The sequence below is a fragment of the Microtus oregoni genome, unplaced genomic scaffold, assembly GCF_018167655.1.
Source record: "Microtus oregoni isolate MIOR12 unplaced genomic scaffold, Mior012 000040F_ref0000088, whole genome shotgun sequence".
In the NCBI taxonomy this organism is placed as follows: Eukaryota; Metazoa; Chordata; class Mammalia; order Rodentia; family Cricetidae; genus Microtus; species Microtus oregoni.
Genome location: NW_024543207.1, coordinates 11,796,782 through 11,817,060, shown reverse-complemented (window position 1 = coordinate 11,817,060; position 20,279 = coordinate 11,796,782). Strand labels below are relative to the sequence as shown.

Sequence of the window (20,279 nt, the reverse complement as noted above, 5' to 3'; positions counted from 1 at the left end):
CCTGGGCTTGCAAGTCTTCGTGCTTGCTCATGCATCTTTGTGGCTTTCAGTCCCATACTCTGATGTCACCCTTGTGAGGAGGGAACCTGTCTTGCCTTGCATTCCCCATTTCCCTACACACAGTGCCCTCACTTGTGCAGCATGTCCCCTTCTTCCTAAAGTGTTCTCTGCACCTCCTCTTCTGATTTTCAAATGACCGCTCAGGCTTGAGGAGCCAGGTTCCATGGTATCCCAGGGACAACCTCTCCTGATGCCCCAAGGACAACTCTTCCACACCCCCACCCCTCCAGACTGCTGCATCTCTTAGCTCACCTGGAACTGCCATGCGTGGTGCAGGACTGTAGTTGCTCATTTTTTACCTCCATCCTGCTAACAGTGTGTAGCTACTACACCAGTACCTACAAACGGGTCTAAAGAAAATCATACTACATTCAAAATTGAGAGCTAACTTTAAAAAGATGTGTTAAGTCACAAAGCAAACAAGGAGCCTCCTTTTTTCTCAGAAAAATGTATTTGCAATTCAAATGTTCATATAAAAAGCATAGATTTTAAAAAGTCCATGGATGTACAATTAGAAGTGCTATGGTTTTGCCATTCATTGCAATTACATTCCGAAATGAGCAGGTTCCACTCCCTGCTGCTGCATGTATCTGTCACACGGATGTCACTCTCATTACCACCTCCCCAGAGCCATTGTCTTCTGACCCATCTTCATGGGCCCGCATCCGATTGAATAGATGTAATAGGACATAGCCACACTGAAACCGTGGTGAGGTTAGCTGCGTGGGGTGGACCAAGTTCCTGTTCCTCAGGGCTGACAATGGTAACCACAAAGTCCTACTTGTGGCAGAGTCTCCTCGGCTGCTCTCTTCAATGTCTGTGGCTTTGTCATAATTTAATACATCCCAATGCAAGTTGACAGCTCGCCATCGCTTGAATACTCTGTAAACTGCAGCTCCTTCATGGACAATGAGGCCTAAAATTCAAGAAAAGAAAATAACTATTGACAAAAGTTGGAAGCATTATCTTGAGTAAAGGAATTAAAAAATAGACTTATCTGTTCCCCATTATATCAGAGAACACAGCATTCTTAGGAATGGGGTAGCTACAAGCAAACTACTCCATGATAGGTAGAGGTGCTCATTATTCAGAGATAACTCAGTAACATGTGGTGAGTTTAACTGTCATTAATATAAATGTTTTCCAACATCCTAGCTCAGAGTACACAGAGAAGGATCACATTGTTTTTGATCATTGGGTTCATTTTTTAAACTTGACATTGTGCCAACTATGAATCATTCAGCACGTTATTAACTGGGACTGAATGGACCATCTAAGAGGTAGATATTAGGGTCACTACCATTTCCCTGCTCTTAAAGCGACAGATGACACAACCATGGATGTCTTGAAACCATAATAAAAATGTCAAAATCACAGTGGGAGGAAATGGACCCTTCTTACAGCATGATTGAAGTGAAGAGCACTGAACTTTTTTTCTTAGTAGATATATGTGATCAATGTATAAAAATATGAAAAATTGAGACTAGGGGAGCTTATAAAAGTCCTTTGAATTATACTTCACGTAAAGAAATAAGGACACAGATTATCAACTGTCATTCTGAGTACTTCTGCACCTGAGTTATTCAAATTTCCCAGATAATAGATAATTTATAAGTATTCGAACATTTATTGAAACCTTCAGGGAAACAAAGATTTGCTACCTTAACCTTGAAGAGCAGAGAAGTCAAAGTCATAAATAGACTACAGAAGGAAAAGGAAGAAAAAGGAATCTTCACAGAAGGAAATGGTTGGAGTTGAAGTAACAGAAAAGGGCACAAATCAGCCGAGGGACTTTAAGTTTGAAAGAATGAGGGATTAAAAGAGCTCTGATTTACCAGACACTCAGCAAGTGGGGGTTGAGCATATGCTTGTCTGGAGAAAATTGCCGGCCCCTTCCTCTCTTTCCCCCTCTTTCCCCCTCTCCCTCCCCCTTCCTTCTTTCTTCCTTTTGACCTTCTCTTTTCTCTTCCTTCCTCTCTCCATCCCTTCCATACATTTATCAGTGAAAACAATGCCAAGCAGGTGATGAACATATCTAGACCTTGAAAAAAGAAGTCAGACTTTTATTCGTTCACATTGCCCCCTTAGCAGAAGAAAAGTTTCTTATATATGTGACTTAACAGCTCGCCGGGACATTTACAGGCCCACTAAAAATGTGTGTGACCTGGTACATAAGCACATCTTCAAGGAAATAGCAGGAAAAACATGTTCTGTCCATCGTGAGGATAATCAATGATGAAACTCCTTTGCCTAAACGAACAACAGAAGTTGACCCAACCAACCAGTTATTTACAGGGAACAGCTGGAATTACAAGTCAAGATGACTATGTTTTAATTGGTGCTTCTATTATTAGCTTCCAGAATTAATCACAGCCAGTGAGTTAGTCTGCCTGACTTTCTCTTTCTTTTTTAAAATGCAATTGAAACACCCAAGTTTTGCATTGAGCGGGAGAGTTTGCAGATAAATTGCAATTCCTCAATACTGAAGGACTTGGGTTTCCTCTTAGATGGTAAGTACATAAATGTAAGAAATTACTCTGAATTACAAAATCAATAGTGAGTCTATGGATGTGAGACCTTGTTCACACTAATCAAAAAGCAATTACAGTCCAAGGTATAGTACATTCAGAGTGTGTGCGGTGGTGATGAGGGTTGCAAGATGGCTTTATCATAGAAAACACTTGTTTTTCTGACATTTTATTCCTTTTCCACTCACTCTCTTTGAAGGGCTAGAAGTTTGACCATTTACACGAACATAGATAGAGTCACTTTCTAGGAATATATTTTAGAATCCCTTCCTTGAATATAAAAACCACTCCAAAGTGCAGGAATAAGTTCTCCTCTCCCCTGAAGTACCTTCTGAGTGGTGTTTAAAGAGAATCCCTTCAAAGTTCTCAGAAGACACAGTCCTTTTTTTTCTGTCCACCTCCATAGGTTACTTATAAATTATATCAGTCATGAATCATGTCTAGATCTTGTTTTAGTCCTCATAAGCATTCAGAGCTGCCCTTTGCCTTCTAAAACTTAAATTCCCCTAAACAGAATGAACCCCATGCTGCCTACAAGGAACCTCTTGTCTCCTCTTCAAAGTCTCTGAAGCCGTGGCAAGTGCTATTTGAGCTGGTGCCTATGGGAAGACATGACTACCAGGATCTTAAACTAAGGGTTAGGATTCATGCAAATCTAGCTCATTGCGCTGAAAAATCAACATTGAAGCACTCTATCAATGGTACTTTCCCACAGGTCAAAGGAATTTCAGGCTACATAATAAGAGGCTTGAATTCATATTTCACTTTAGCCCTTAACCTTGCAGAGAAAAACAATGATAATTCCTATAAAATATAGATATTGACTAATTTAGGATATGTGTTATATTTCATATCATAGATGCCAACAGAGCATGAGAGTTGAAGAGTGTGGCGGGCATGTAGTCTTTTTTCTTGCCAATACATTTAATTGAAAATATTACTGATATTCAAGGGGCACTTTTGTTAAGCTTAGATAGGTTTTGACTTCATTGACATAAAAAATTTATTTAAGTAAAATCAATCCCAAATTTCAAAGTAGTATGTTAGCCTCAATTGTCAAGGACACAGAGCCTAAGAGGTGAAGGAGATAATCAAGGACCATGTATTCACAAGGCCACATGTCTGCCCGTGTGCACACATGTTCTCACACAGACACAAGCCATGTTTGTCTCTATCTATATGCGCACCTGAAGAATTGAAACGAACAGAGAGTTGGGCCAGGGGTGTGTCTCAGTGGTAGAGCACTTGCCTAGGTATGTTGCACTGCCCTGGGTTCAGTACCCAACACACAACAGAAAGAGGAAAGGATTGCGGAGGGAGAGACTTTCAAGCTTTCTAATCAAATATAAATTATATTGGACATTAACTACAAACCCTCTGGCAAGCAAGGCAATGTGAAGTTATAACAAGGAGATGTTGGTCCTAATGCCTCTATGAGGTATAAAGTATGCCAGCACCCTGAATTATCTGACTTCCAGAACCACAACAAATAAATGTTTGCTGTTTCAACCATCCATCCCCTAGTATTTCATTATATCGTATAATCTGACTTCAATATTATAGAAAATCTATCGTCGTCTTCATTTAAAACTTAAGTAAATCAAATACTAGAGGTTGCAATTTGAGAGACGTTACATAACTTGTTGCTATCATCAGCACCCCTGTGCTTTAGTGACATTTAATATTGATAGGATGCTTTCTATCCTATGACAAAATCCCTGAGGGAAATGATTTAATCAAGAGGATGGTTATCTGGTTCTCAGATTCAGGAGTTTCTTCACTTTTAAGTCTAAATAAGTGGAGCTTTGCACACATGGTGGCCCAGGGAGGGGCTTGGACTAACACCAGGCCGCATGGTGCTACTCCTGGTTTCTCCCACCTTCCACTAGGATCATCAAGTCATGGATTAATAGCAGATTAATTAATTAAGTAGGTAGGAGCCCACAAATCCAATCACATCCTCAGAACGTCACTCTACAGAGAGCACTAGGAATTAAAACTTCAGTAGAGTTAGGTGGTGGTGGCGGCGGCGCACGCCTTCAATCCCAGCACTCAGGAGACAGAAGCAGGGGATCTCTGACTTCGAGGCCAGCCTGGTCTGGTCTACAAGAGCTAGTTCCAGGACAGGCTCTAAAAAAACATACAGGGAAACCCTATCTCAAAACAACAACAACCAAATAAAAGCCGAACACATGTCTTCAAGGGATATTCCATAGCCCTAACAACAAACTTCAAACAGCTATGGCCCTGTCCAACCCCCTCTACTTCATAGGGGAAAAGGTCATAGAGTCTTTTTAAAAGACAATGTCACAAACTGTGAAGACTTTGTCCAGTGATTGGGTAAATTATTCTCATCTCGGTTCCCCCAGGCTGCGCAGCCCTCTGGAAGTCTTGCTCTCCTCCATCCAAAGGCCCTTGGCAAGGCTGGTAAGTGTGGCAGAGATCTGGCCAAAGGATAATTTTTGTTGAGATCTGCTAAAATTTCTAGTTTAAATTTTCCTTCGTCCCTTGCCAAGATGTCACTACCCCAGTACATGTAGGTGTACGCATGTACATTTGCATGCAAGTGTGTGTGGTCAAATGCTTTACGTGACAAGATCAGGCCCTGCAGGGGTCTGCACCTGTCCTCTGCAGGCACGTTGTGACTGTAAGCTTCATGTTTTTGTGGAATTTTTAACTGTGGGCGTGGGTGTGTCTTTGCCTACTCTTGCAACTCGCTTCCTTCTGTAGTGTTACCTTGTCCAGCTTCAGTGTGAGGGCTTTTGCCTTGTATTTTGGTTGGTTGTGATTAATTGTTAGAGTTCTTCGAAACATTAAAGTAATATTTTAAAACACTGGCAGATGGATTTAAATATGTGATTCAAAACTGGATTTAAAAAAAGCCTAAGGGGTCATGGCCCTATTTTATGACAACAGCTTTGCCTTCAGGGGAAAACAAGGATGAAGAGAAAGATCATTAGTGGCAAAAAAAAGTTACAGGGAGTTTTAGCCCCGCAAACTGTGTCCTTCTTCTCCACTCTTGTCAGCCTGGTCACCAAATACTTGGCTGAATCAAACAACTATGAACCCAGATGCTTACAAAATGACTGGGCCAGGACTAAAGTTTAAGTTACTGAGAAAAAAGAAAGAAAACAGAAAGCAAGCCATTTCTTCATCTCAAACTTTCTGCATGTCAATTCATCAATTGGTCATATTTTTACTGTTCTGATTACTTAGTAGTGAGAGACTTTCTTGATCATTCAGTTAGTAACCTTGGAGCACAAACCTATCACTGGTATAGTCATAGAATGTTTCTCCAAAGCTATAATAAAATGCTGCAGGTTATAAATCCAGGGCATGGCAAACAAGAGGACATTAAGGTAATCCTCAGCAGAATAATACTTATGTCTTCTACAATTTAACCAGTAATCGTTGGAAAGGATCTGTGGCTAAGGCTTTCCTCAGTGAAGTAAAGAGACAGGCCTAATGTGTTGGTAGATAACAAAAGTAGCCATGATGTATAATTAGGAGCACAGATCAGAATTAGTTTAACCAGCTGAAGGAAACATTAGTGTTATTTATCAATGATAATGAAATATCTGGTAACAAAGCAGAAATACCCTGTAGCGTGGGGGCTAAGGACTAAAGACAGCCTGGTTGATCCGTGGTCACTTTACTTCAGAGTGACACAGCACTCTTGTTTCACTTGTTGGGGAGGAGAAAAGGGTTCTGAGATCTAGAGATGGATGTGACGTGGGTCATTCGAGGGCCTGAAGGTTAAATGTGAAGTTGTAATGTACAACTTCAGACCTCAGAGCCAAAGACCTCAGGAGTTAAAGCCAGGCATTCCTGACCACCGAGTGGTCAGTGGCAAAAAGGGAGATTATACTACTCAAGAAGAAGATGAAATAGCACCCAAGGCTTAGATGAGGCCTTTTCCTAGTGAAAGTTCAACAAACACACCGGGTTCCCATTTCTTACCCAACTAACAAACTCCTACTGAAAACTCACTAAACACGATTAATAAACCTTCAAAACTAGGATGATACATGTACTGCTGGGTTGGTTTTGAGGGGTGAGAAGAATATGTTAGAACACCTAAACTGAAAGATATAACTGAGTAGTTAAAAGTGTATTTATCTTTTTGAATCATAATAGGCTTCTTTGCTTCTGTTGACATTTTTTTTAGTATTTCCCATAGAATATAAAAGAAATGGGAAAAATTTCCAAACATATGGGGCCAGCTAAACATTACAATAATGTTTGACTCCTCTTTTATTCTATGAACCAAGCAAGACACCTTATTTGAAGATAATGAAATTTTTAGTTACAAATAAAAATTCTCGAACTTTAGTTTCCTCAATAATTGTTCTGTAACCTAGTTAAATGGGGAACTTCAAGCTGAGGGAGGAGTGTGTGTGTGTGTGTGTGTGTGTGTGTGTGTGTGTGTGATTGGTGTGTATATATATGTAGGTGGCATGGCATGTGTATAGAGATCAGATGGCAACTTCATAGAGTGTGTTCTTTCTTTCCACCTTTTATGAGTTCCAGATATGAAACTCAACCCAGCAGGCTGACATTACAAACAACTTTACCCACTGAGCCATCTCTCCAGGCCAGATGAGACTCTTCATATGGATAATTTTTATTAAGAAAAACAATGGAAACAAAGAAAGGGTTTATGGGACAGGTTATCATGTTTTATACTCCCTTTACTAATACTTCTATACTTTTATGTGGTTAATTATAAATAAGTGAATGAATAAAGATATATATATATATGTATATATATACATATATATAGAATTTTAGGAAAAAAATATTTTTTATCTAAAATCAGCCCCTCCAATCATAAAACTTACTCTTTATGCCATATTTTCATATTCTTCCATTATTATATAGACACAGTTCCCATTATTATATAGATGATAAGCTTTATAAATTATTCCAGTTTAGCACTGAAGGAGGGTTTTTTAGTCAAATAGGCAATTTAATTCACTGTCACATAACTATTATTAGACTTTCTACATAATCACTGGAGCAGGAGAATGCCAATCTTAGATCTTGTTTCTGGTCTGTGCAGCCATGGTCATGGCTGTCTGTACTCAGATTTCTCAACCCTAAGACGAGAATGACAACAAGGGCAGCCTCACAGTCTTCCGTGCAGGTCAAACATGAACACTGAGGTGAAGGGCTTGGGCTGGTGCATGGGTCCTAGTAACTCTGAATTATCCTAGTAATTCAGAAATCTCCTAGGATACATTTAAAAAGATCTTGTCTATTTACTTGTAAGTAGCTGTGAAAACACACAAAGCTTCGACTTCTGGGCCACTCCCCTTAGCTACTGATGACTCAAAGCAGTGTTTCTCTCCTTTCAGCCTCCAGGGTCCCAGTCATCTGTGGAGGAATGGTCCCTTGAGTGAGAAATGTATCTCAAATTAGTTCAAAGCCAGGAAGTGCCCAAAGGTCTAGGCATCAGATGAGAGGGACAGTCGCAGGGTTTGGGGAATTAGAGAGTCGACTTTTCTTTGTCCTTCTGAATGGGTCGTCTTGCAAGTTTGGCCTCATTGTCATGTGATCTAATTTCTTCTTTCTCTTTCTAAGCTGATTTATCTTTCATGACCTCGTCATCTCACAGGGCCATGGAACACACCCAAGTTTCTCTAAGATCCAAACTGCTACTTCCTAGTCTCACCCATTTCCCAGGCACACAAAGCCTAGTCTAGAAAGTACCCAGGTCACAGAATGCCTCTTTACCCTCACATAGAGAACATAATTACAAGAGATGTGTACTTAGACCCACTCCACAAATGTCTACAATCACAGAAGGTCTGCTTCCTATGCCTGCAGGATCTGTGGAAATGCGGGTTCTATAGACTCAGATGCAAAATCCCCTTCTGGACATAGCCTGCCTCCTGAAAGCAACGTCATCTCCAAGCTCCGACTCCACTTCCCAGTTCTCTGCCCTACCCACTCTCTTCACCTTGATGCCCATTTTTCCTAAGGTCAGATGCATGGCTACTCTGTCCCAGAAACTCTATCACCCAAATCCCACCTTATCCCAGATACTGCACTTTATCCCTCTGAAGTGCTGCTTCCTGGGATAAAATGTACTGTCTGGCTGTATCTTGCAGGGCTAGTAATCTCTGGCGTTGGGAGAATGTGAGATCACTCCCAGCGGTTCTTCCTATTCCTGGGATCGGCTAATCCCCCATCGTGCTCAACAGCCAGCCACCACGTTTATTACTCTCCCGAGACTCTTCTTCCCATATTGTGCCATCTCCACCCATCTTACAAAGAGTAGAGGCTGACTCCATCAGTGGCATTCTCTCCAGCTGTGCTCACCCTCCCGCTTCACTCAGGGGAATGGTCCAGCTGTTACTGGGCATGGCACTCTTGCCCCCTGGAAGCTGCTCTCGGGTCTCTGCACTCTTGGAGATGTCAAGCTGTTCCTCCCCATCTCTGGAGCTTCATTCTCTCTTCTGACTTTGAACAAACATCTCTCCTTACCAATTGTGTATAGCTAACCCTACCATTAAAATGTGCAATCCAGTAAGCAACATCTTTCTCAAGCCCACATCCCTTTAGGTTTTACCTATGCTCCCCCATACTGCCAAACCGGCCCTGCCCTCCCTACCTGGAATGATTTTTGATTGGGCCACCTTTCCAACTCTGGCCATGCTCCTCTGCCCTTTCTATCTCCCTGTATTCCTCAAGCTTCTTCTCATCCTGCCCAGATCATTTCCTGTGTAGACACTTGTCTCAGAGACCACATATAAATCTCTAGCTTCAACTTCTATCTTGAGCTGCAGACGGTTAATTCCAGCCGCTTGCTGGCCACATTCCCTAGGATTCCCCAGAAAGTCTGACAAAAATAAATGTTCAAGAGGAATCCATTATTTTTCTCTCCTTTAACCCTGTATTGATGTCCTGTCCTTCAGGAACTGACAGTAGGTCAGTGGGTCCCAGCAGAGGGGGCTCTCCCTGTATCCCCAGCTGAATGCCTCCCAGCTGGTACCACACCGATCACTGACATCTGATTCATCTCTCTTCATTCTGGTGGTTCCCTACCGGGACTAAGAAATGCAGAATCGCCCTCTCCTACATGACTGTCCTCAACACCTATGGTTATCAACAATATTTCTTCAGTATCAGGATGTGTAACCGCACAGAAAAGGATTTCTTAAGGTCTTTTGAACTGCGGTCCAGAAGTCAGTCTGATTTATATATCATGCTTCAGTCCAGCTAGGGCTGTGTAGTGAAACCCAATCTTTAAGAAAAACAAAAAAGGAAGAAAGGAAGGAAGGAAGGAAGGAAGGAAGGAAGCTATGCAATACTATATGTATGTTTATAGTTATGTTAGTCCCAGTAATTGCCCCCTCTCTGGTCCTTTCTAAGTATCTGCTCTTCTGCGAAATTCAGCTCAAGACTTTTTCCCCATGTGGGTTTTACTGACCCTTTATTATCTACCCCTCCTCTTGCCAGTTCTCAGAAATTTCTCTCCTGGCACTTTCCAGGTTACAGCCAATCTTTCCTTCCTGTGAATGTCTCTCGGTAGCAAGTAGACAAAGTGGTGGGCATGTTAACATCCCTGCTTAGCAAATGCAAAGGGGCCAGATAGGGAATTTTTATTTATTTATTTAATGTACATTGTTGGTTTTGCCTGCATGCATGTCTGTGGAAGGGTGCCGGGTCCCCTGGAAGTGGAATTACAGACAGCTGTGAGCTGTCATGTGGATGCTGGGAATTGAACCGAGGTCCTCTTGAAAGAGCAGTTAGTACTCTTAACCACCGATTCAACTCTCCAGCCCCAGATAGTGAATGTTTCAGGCTGTGCAAACCCTCTGGTCCCTGTTGCAACTTCCTATTGATAGCACACATATACATGGATGAGGCTTTGTCTCAATGTAATGTTATGAGCATTAAAAGTTTCAGTTCATTATAATTTATATGTACCGTAAAATGCAAAAAAATACGTCAAATTATTCTCAAAGTCAAAAAACAGACAAGGTGTGCTGACCACTTTCTGCTTCTTTGCCTTGCACTTCGGGAGAAGCACACTATAAATACATGATGCAAGCGGCATGCGTCTCAACAGGCAACTGACACCCTTTTGGCTCCACAGTGGAGAGACACAGCTGAGAGTGTCTTGATTTCCCATGTATGAGATGGAAGTCAAGAAATAATAGCACACTTGATCTGCTATTTGGTTAATTTGGTTAATATTTCTTCAGAAGAACTAGGTCTTTACAAGGTCATTACGATAATGGCTTTCTTGGGTTTTTCTGTTCTCTTCCTCAGGGGAGACCTATAGGGTTAATTAGTATTGAGACCATTCCAACACAGCCCAGAAAGCTTGGGTCAAAGATGAGTTCCTTTCTGTTTTAATCCCCGAGGTTCAAAACGCAACAGTATCACTAACAGCCAACCGAGATAATAATCCTTTTAGAAATTGGTAAACATCACTATGATTAAGACATAGGAAACCCTATAATTTATACCTCCAGGGAAAGAGATAATGACCCACTTCTCAAAGCTTATGAAGTGTAAAAGTCTGTTTTTCTTTAACCATTTCAAACATCCCAGGGCCACTCTGCCTCTTCCCCCAGCATGCACTCAAACTGCGGTCACATTCTGCAGTATTAGAGGCTGGGGCTGGTGATTAGGGTAGACGTGGTTGACTGATGTATCAGAGACTTTCTGAATGAAACAGTAGCATTACCTAGGGTCTGAAGCATGTTAGCCTATTCTGAAGTCAAGGAATAATGATATGTTTATGTATATAAATTCTACTACAACTAAGGAATGATTTCTAGTGTGCTAGCACAGTGTGCTTTCTGTAGTAGCTGTAGTAGCTGTGGTCAAACATGGCAAAGACTCAGACAGTGCAGTGAACCACACAGCCTATGAGGTGCATTCAACGGGGAAACCCCAGAGGGTTCAGGCCAAGAACAGAAGAATGTTCTGTCCTTCATATAGAAGCAGAAGGATGAAGGTCTCTTAAGTAGCCAATTTGTAATACTGAAGGAGGTGGGTACCTGATCAAATACAGTTCTAGAAAAAAAAAGGAATTTTCTAGAGTTTAAAATTGCAGTGATATAAACATTCAAGAAAGGAAATACAAGCTAATCAACTGCTGTGGTTATTGTGCCTACTGGTGTTTAAGCTCCTCCATCACGTGTCTTGTGAATCATGTGACGAAGGAAGCCCAGCACCACCATCACCTGGTTGATAGTTTATTTTTTAACACTTCTGTCTCCTCTGTAGATCCATTTTTCCCACAAAACACTTTAAAATACTGTCATTTCAAAAGGCACCAGAAAATAAGAATTAAGTCTTTTCTTACTTTTTTTAACTTTTATTTTTCTTTCTTTTTGTTTCCATACCAGGAGATCTGTTTCTTCATTATGTTTTCTTACGCCAATTGCTTCATATTTAGTGAAAGCAATGGAGATGACCCTCGGCCTCATTTTGAGTGGAAACTTTTGGTCATTATGAGGGCACCACCGAGGAGGGAACATATTTATGGTTATATTGAAATTTCTTCTTGCCAGAATTATTCATCCTTATTCACATAATACCAAGAGTTAGAAAACTGTACTTTTAAATTTTTCTATTAATATATCAAACCACATGATTATTTAGTGCTCTGCCTTCCTTCCTCCCTTCCTCTGTGTGTGTGTGTGTGTGTGTGTGTGTGTGTGTACAATGTATGTGAACACATACTTATGTGCCACCACAATGGTGTAAAGTCAGAGGATAATTTTCAGTCCTAGCCTTTACACATTTTTTTATTGATTTACTTTCTATGGGTATGAATGTCTTTGCCTGCATGCACGTATGTGCAGCACACACATGAATGTCTTTAACTGCATGCACGTATGTGCAGCACATACATGAATGTCTTTGCCTGCATGCACTTCTGTGCAGCACACACCTGATTGTTTTTGCCTGCATGCACCATGCGCAGCACACACATACTGGCAGAGAAGGACCTCAGACTCCTTGGAACTGGTGCTGCAAATGGCAGTGATCTGCTCTGTAGGCACTAGGAACCAAACCTAGGTTCTCTGCAAGAGTAGGAAGTGTTTGTAGCCACTGAGCCATCTCCACTGTCCCTGTCCACAATGGTTTTGAGACCGGGTATCTCTGGGTGTGCAGGCTAGTGATCATGAGCTACATGGCTGCTTTCCTGTCTTCATTTCCATTTCCCACAGGAACAGTGGCTTTACTGGAACCTACTGACATAGTTCAATATCTGGCATCTTACTGGGGGTCAGAGTCATCAGGTCATCAGGCTTGCGTCACAAGCACATTTACACACTGAACCATCTCACTCTCCCTATTTTTAGCTTTCTACCTGGAAAAAATTCACAAAGTGAAACAAAACCACCTGTACAATGAATGGCAATCTAAATTTAAAAGCCAAATAAAAGCATTATATTGACTCGTTAAAATTACTCTTTTATGATATATAAAGTATATCTCTAATCCAGCCAACCAAACACTGACTTTCATTTATCGTTGTTATACTCTACAGTGAAATGTGTGTGCATTGGTGACTGTGACTCAGAGAAGCTTGTGAGCCCGAGAAACTTCAGTCAGATAGTCACCTATGAAAAGTGCATTTCAATAGGGCTACCACCACAATTATAGGAATTGTTGGAATTTAAATAACTGTTTTGATTGAAAATCTAGGCGAATAAAAGTTTATTTGGGGTAAAATGAGCCTCCTGCCTAAGAAGCATATGTTTCAGTGTTGATTGCACTTGGTACGGCAAGAAGAAAATATTTTGATCTGGTTGCCATTCTAGCACATCCCAGTTTACTTTTTAGAATTCGTAGACTTGGAAGCATCCAAAAGCAGCACAGTGTGGATCGTCATATCAAACTCATGTCAGTATTTTATACGGGATCAGTTGCAGTTAGGATGGAGACAAAGTCACTGTTGCAAAAGAGCCCTGAGAGAGTGTGTTGCTTCCTGGTGGGTACATCCAAGTGTGTGTCCAAAGGTGCCTGAGTATGTCAATAGCCCTCCGTTCTGTGATCCTGTGCTTTAAATTCAGAAATTAATGGGGAAATAAAAGTAACAGATGAGTAGTTTAGCCGGTAAACCAAGTGAGAGAGCAAGGCTGTTTTCTTCAACTATTTTCAGGCAATGGATTCCACACAGAAACTGACAGTCAATGCAGCAGAAGCAGCTGGCCCCAGAGCATCTAAGTGTATTGGGGAAATCACAGCATGTGAGAGTCGGTCGGTGCCATCTCTATCACCCATGCTCAGCTTCACCTTGGAGAGGAAACGTGGAAATGACACACAGGAAACTTTCTCTGTCTCGTGCATTGCTGTAGGAAAGACCAGCTGCCCACTGGTATGACCCATGGTGGTCTTGCTTATTTTCTTAGATAAAAGGGTCATAATGATTTAATTATAGTTCCCTCATCAGGGATGCTTATGCAATGACACAGGGCTTCCTTTTCACAGGAAGCTGTGGGAATACCCCTAACAGAGCTTTAGTCTGTTGCTTCTACAGTGTGCACATTCTCACTCCTCCTGAAACCGGGATGGCTTGGGAAATACCTTCATTTTAGATGCCAGTTAATAGACTGACTTCATGTTCTTTCACTCCTAGAATGCCCAAATTAGTCATTAATACCTTCCTCTCACAATATAGCCTCTGAATCACACAATCAATGGGTGTGTGACCTTCTGTCCCCCATCAAGGGGCAAGGTGAATCCTCTGGCCAATGTCCTGGCCCTCTCCCCACACTGGCTCTTCCATTCTGGGGTTTCTAACTTCTCCTGGTTCAGGGTGCAAATCTTTCATGGAAAAGCCAGCAAAAGTCTATGTTAGTTTATACTTCTTCCCACGTTATGATCTCTGACTATTCATCTCAGAAACTCAGGCTGTCCTGCGAATGACGAGGACCTGAATGGCACCCACTAAATGTTTGCAGGAGATCTCCAAATACCTTTTCATATTTCACTTGTTGGAAACAGACGTGGGTTGTACATAAAAGGTAGGCTGAAATTGTAGTTCATGTATAAACTTCAGAAATCTCTCTTCAAGGTTCAGAAAAGGGTACCAGAAAAAGGACATCTGTCAAGCATGTCTCCAGCTTGTGGCTCTTGGTCTCTCTTTTGGCATCGACCCTCTCTTCCTTTCATACTCTTCTCTTAGTCTTTCTGAATCCCTTGTCACCTTACTCCTCTCTCAGAACTAAGTCCCTTTATTGTTAAGAACTTCAACCCATGTATTTGAGCAGAGTGAAACTTGTTTGCACTTTACTTACAAAATTTCAACTTACACAGTGGCCATTCTGTCCTCTAATGGTTTTCATTAGCCGCATTCGTCTACTTAAATTAATTTAAACAAATCTTGACTTAGAATCTAATCTTCTCACAATTTACATCCTAAACAGTCAATCATAACTCTATTTATGGTACTCAACAGCACAGATATGGACCACTTTTATATCTATGGAAAAATTTCTACCTGGCAGACATGATGTCAACATTTCAAATTTGACCCTTGGGATAATTTAAAACACTAATAAAAGAAAGATGCTAAATCTTAAGGGAGAAGAAAAGTGAATGTTACTAATAAAAATATATGACAAACCAATACAATGTATCAGGAAATAAGTAATCAAATGCCCTCAATTAAGGATGTCTTCTGGGGTTTGGGAATTTATCTCTGTTGTAGAGGACTTCTCTACCAAGCACAATGCCCTGAATTTATTCCTAGACCCAGAAAACAGGCTCAGAAAACAATCTTTAAATTTGTGTTTAATGATTCAATTCCTTACACATCTCATAAAATAACTGCACTTTAATTTCTATCCTATAGTAATCATCTGTGTATTTTTCTGGGTTATCTTTTTTCTCTTTTTTCTTCATTTTTTCCCCTTTCCCTCCCCTTGTCCTGATCCGCCCATCTTCCTCCCACCATACTCCCATCCACTCCCCCAGAGAGGGTAAGGCTTCCCATGGGGAGTCAACAAAGTCTGATATATCACTCTGAGGCAGGGCCAAGGCCCTCCCCGCTATATCTAGGCTGAGCAAGGCATCCCCTGAATTATTCTCTATAAGAACATTCAAACTGTTTTTCTTCTTTGAAAATGAGCAAGTTTGAAAACCTCATAGAAGTCCTTCCAGTGGTGGGAAGGGGGCATTTCTGCTTTCACCAGGCATCAGCATTATCTTGCTTATCTATCACTTCCTCTCCATGCAGTTCCAAAGCAGAGATCACTCCCTGCACCACTGAATGACTATTTACCTGCCTATGATATCACATCCCGTTCACATCCCGTTTTTTCAGTTACATGTTTACACACCTATGCTTTCTGCCAAACTAAGTAACAAACAAGGAAAGAAAGTCTCCAAAGAATTAGGCTTTGTAACAGTAATGGGAATATTGATACAGCTTAGACATGTGTTCTGAGAAATGGAGGCTGGCAAAACTTCTTAAAGAAAAATGAAGGGAAGTAGATAAAATACTTTGAAATAACAGTCTTTGACCACAGGGATTAAAATCAACTATGCTCAAGGATAGTTACCAAGGGAGACACCAGTTCAAGGTCAAACAGGGAGCCTGTTTGGCTACAATGTCCTACAGAGGTATTGTCTGTGTGAGTTTGTGCTGGCCTCTGTTCAAAGCTGTGGTTCTGTCTTCTTTGGAAAGGTTCTTACCAGGCATAGCATGGACTTGTCTTCTAGGAAGTAGTTTTAAGGTGTAATCTATATGATTGTTGTTAGTGTGCACCTTTAATGAAAAAACATTCAAATTAATTTGTAATGTTGGTTGGGGCTAATACTGGACATAATCCATCTGGCTAATGCATCCTTTACTATCTAACTTCCTCAGTTTCTTAGGGCAAAAAACCTAACATTTTCATACTTCTAAAATAAACTAATTAATGAGGTTGCCAAATGAAATAACATTCCATCTGAATTATTTAAAGTTTTTCCAATGCTGCAAATAGATCAGTGAATGATGAGAGCTGGGGTCTGATGAGCCAAAAGACAACAGAATGTGTTTTCAATATTTATAACACAGATAAAATTCACTTTCTAAAATGTCCCTAGAAAATATGGCAACTATTTTTCTTTCTCAGGAATTTGACTTTTAGAAGACGAAAGAATATTCAATTTTTAAAAGAGGATCCCAAATATAGCACATATTTCCTGAAGATCACTGGTTCACATGCCTGTGTTCTTTAAGGCAGTTCTAATAGTCTTAATTAAAATGCCGACAGTAATACGTAATAACTTAGCAATGACTGCACACCCTGAAACTCATAGAAATGATTTCCTACTTCAGGTCCTTCTTGGTTTTTCAAGGAGTTAGGAAAGGCAGCTAGACTTCCCCGCACAGGCTAACTTCTGAGCTTAATGATCAAAGTGTGTGTTTGTTGTGTTTAACTTTCTTTCTTAAATTTGTTCTAGTTGGTTCACAAAAACACAAAACTGAAGCTATTGATGGACAAACAATGTTCATATTAAGGAGTAAATAAATCTGTCCCCTCCTGAATTTATCCATTATTTATGGTGAAAACTTCCAAAATCCCTTCTTCCGGGCTAAGGAAGCGCTTCCCCTGTGATATCAAAAGCATGCCACATTTTATAACAGACATTGAAGGAATTAACACATTCTCTGAGCTGCTGGAGGGATTTGGTGTGCTGAAGGGTTTCATTACTCCTCTTTATTTAGAGCAATGCCCTAGAGATTAAATTTGAAGAGATTTGGAATTCTCAAGCACTTGCTTGGGCATTAGCGCTGTAGAGTGCACTCCTGTGTGTGATCAGACTAATTATCCAGGAAGCCTGTGCTTAGATTACTATCCTCACAACATTTGCCTCCTTCATTTCTCCTTTGAGATTTAACTTTCATCATTTCCTTTCTCGTTAGTCTTGTATTAGTGACAAGGGAAGAAAGGAAGGAAGGAAAGCAGGAATGGTTACATTTTAAGCGTGTATAAGCTTCCTTTTATAAAACAACAGAGGGTATGAAAATTCCTTGTTAACTTTAGACTCTCATAAGTACAGACATTAATTCAAGTGGCTGAGTGTAACTTTGGTGTTTCTGACTAGTGCTTACATATCCCATCTGCCACTGCCTACTAACCATGGGTTCTTTCACAGTTGCTGCTGCCTTCATTTAGATTTACATGGTGGAAATTGTTGTTCCATTTTGTGGGTGGAAAGAAAGAGCCTCGAGTAAAGGCCAGGATTGGAAACCAAGTCATCTGATCACCCAGGCATCATTTCCCGAGGACCTTTGACTCCCCAGGATCCTCACCACTGCAGAAAATGTGGACAACTCAGAGGCCAGCTCCACTGTCCGCTTTCTGGTTCAGTAGTTCTGGGGTGGGCCTGGTGATCAGCATTTATAATCAGTGACAGGATGCCACTCTTCCCAGTGGTCTGGAGACCATATTTGGTGCAAACTGTTGCTTTCCATCATGGCTACCTTTCCATTTGGTTCTTTTTATGACCCAGGAGGCTGTGAACCAACTCAAAGCTGGCAAATTCTCCTGAATGTCTTTCTCCAGACAGCCGCATGGCATTCCCCACCAGCTGTCACCATCACAGTGCCTGCAAGGACACCTCGCACACACACACACCACACAACGTTGCCTAAATCAACTTTTGGTGAGTGGTATGGTGAACCATAGCCTAACCTTCCAGTGAAGTCTGACTGAGCTACACTTAGGGAAAGGAAGAAGCGTTCCCTCTTCTCAGACACTGAATTCATTAAGTACAATGAGAAAAAAAAATTAACAAGGAAAATTTCCCCATGCCCTCAACTTTCTGAGGGGCCATTTATGTTCCCAAAGGAATCTGAGCACTAGTTATGAAGCAGGATTTTTAGGGCAGTCATCTTTACAAACCCACAATATTGCCATTGGCACTGGGCATTCTTCCTCAGCTTTGGAAAGGGCACCGGTTTGTTCTTGCTCCCTGGAAACAGGTGGCAATTCTAACATTACTCCCTGTCCCCCACCTATTAATTTCGTCAGCCACTCCATCTTCTGTTTAGTTGCAAAATATGCCACATTCAGTGAACACTAACCTGCTTTTTTTTTCTTTTCAAACTACCCTGGAAGCAGCCAAATTGTGGCAACCTCCTCTTGCTGCCCCAAACATTTAACCAGAAGTCAAGATAATTTATACGGCAACATTCTGCGTATATTAGACGCGCTGGCAAAAGTGCAGGTGCTGAAAGAGAGGCGTTACGGACAGGTTGTGAACATTGAACACCGTGGTCTTACCTATGCACACTAGATCCATAAAACCATACATTCCATAGCAGATTTGAAAAAGGATGTCCTTCCTCTGCCACACTGCATAGGGGCTGAAGGCTGACCAGAGGAGCCAAGTCACACTCGCTATTAAGAACAGGGATCCTAGGATTACAGCAATCATCTGAACTTTCTCAACCAGTGTTATAGAAATGCTCTGCCACTAGAAGAGAAACAGAGGCATGTAAGAGAGAGGCGCCGTGCAGACTCAGACAAAATTTACAAAGTCACATTCTTAGTGTTGCTCGACATAACGCCAGACCCCTTCCAATTTGATCGTCCCCCAAATGAATTTCTCCATCATATCCAGGATAGAAAAAATAGACGAGCAGAAATGATTAATGAATTGCCTTTGACTCCATTCTTGTCATTAATTTGCCATTCTCAAAGTGTAATGTGGTTTTAGTCCAGATAATAACACTGAGTGTGAATGGTTCAAGAAGACTTGGTACCTGGAAATCACATACCCACATGAAAATAAATACCTTCTGACAACACACAATGAGGATTGCTCTGTTTCACGCTGTTTGCTCCTTCGCAGATTTGGTTTTAAAGAACGGAAAACAATTCTTTCTTGTTCTTGTAGAAGAATGTAAAAATAGCAAACTATATGTGATCATCAGTGAAAATCATAATTGAAAGTAACAGAAAGTAATAATACAGGAGTCAAAATCTGCTCTTATCTGTTAATGGGGTAGCTCATGTCCTCAGACATAATTGCTCTTACTAGCAGTAGGTAAGCCATGGAGCATTCTTATCAAGATTTAGAATTTGTATACCAATGGCAGATCTTAGAAACACTTGGAAGCAAAGCAGCACACAGTATTCAATGAGGAGTGACTGAGTAGAGCCTAAGCATCAGCATTTGAGAGGAATTACAGGGGCTGACAATATCCTTCAGTGGTCCTATTAGATTGAGAAGATCAATTAATCACGTTCTCACTTTTATATGCTTGAGAAACACACAAGACAAAAAAAATGCTTGACCCATAATCAATAAAACGCGTAAGAATCTACTCAGTCTGTGGAGGAAAGGCCTGCTCTTGTCACTTTGGGCTCATTAAAGAACCTTTCCCAAAGGAGCTCAACCTAATATGTCCATTAAATAAATCTGAGTTTTCTTAAAACTCATACTTACCTTAAGTCTGCATGTACATGTCTCTAACAGCAAATCAACCTCACTTGTAATTTCCCTCTGCATTCTCTCTTTCCCTCCTCCCCTTTTCACAGGTACCTCATCAGCAGATAACCAAATAATCCACTTGTAATATTTTAAATTGGAACTTAACATCCACTATTTACATATATATTACCGAATTCTCTGTTATTATGGGTTAAATATCAGCATACATTTAAAATAGTACTCTATAGTCATTTACGTAACAGAAGACAGAATGAATAATTGTTC

At 40.8% G+C, this 20,279-nt stretch overlaps 1 protein-coding gene across 1 annotated transcript in view; it reads right to left on the bottom strand.

Annotated features, from left to right (window-relative positions):
- Positions 1-353: 353 nt before the first annotated feature.
- The window catches only part of Marchf11 (membrane associated ring-CH-type finger 11), a 91,924-nt gene continuing 71,998 nt past the window's right edge, over positions 354-20,279 (bottom strand). Inside the window, exons 3-4 of the mRNA XM_041632207.1 lie at positions 18,842-19,034; positions 354-976 (exon numbers count right to left, since the gene is read on the bottom strand). Of these exons, the coding sequence (XP_041488141.1) occupies positions 654-976; positions 18,842-19,034 (516 nt within the window). The 3' untranslated portion in view covers positions 354-653. The remainder of the gene's footprint in view (positions 977-18,841; positions 19,035-20,279) is intronic.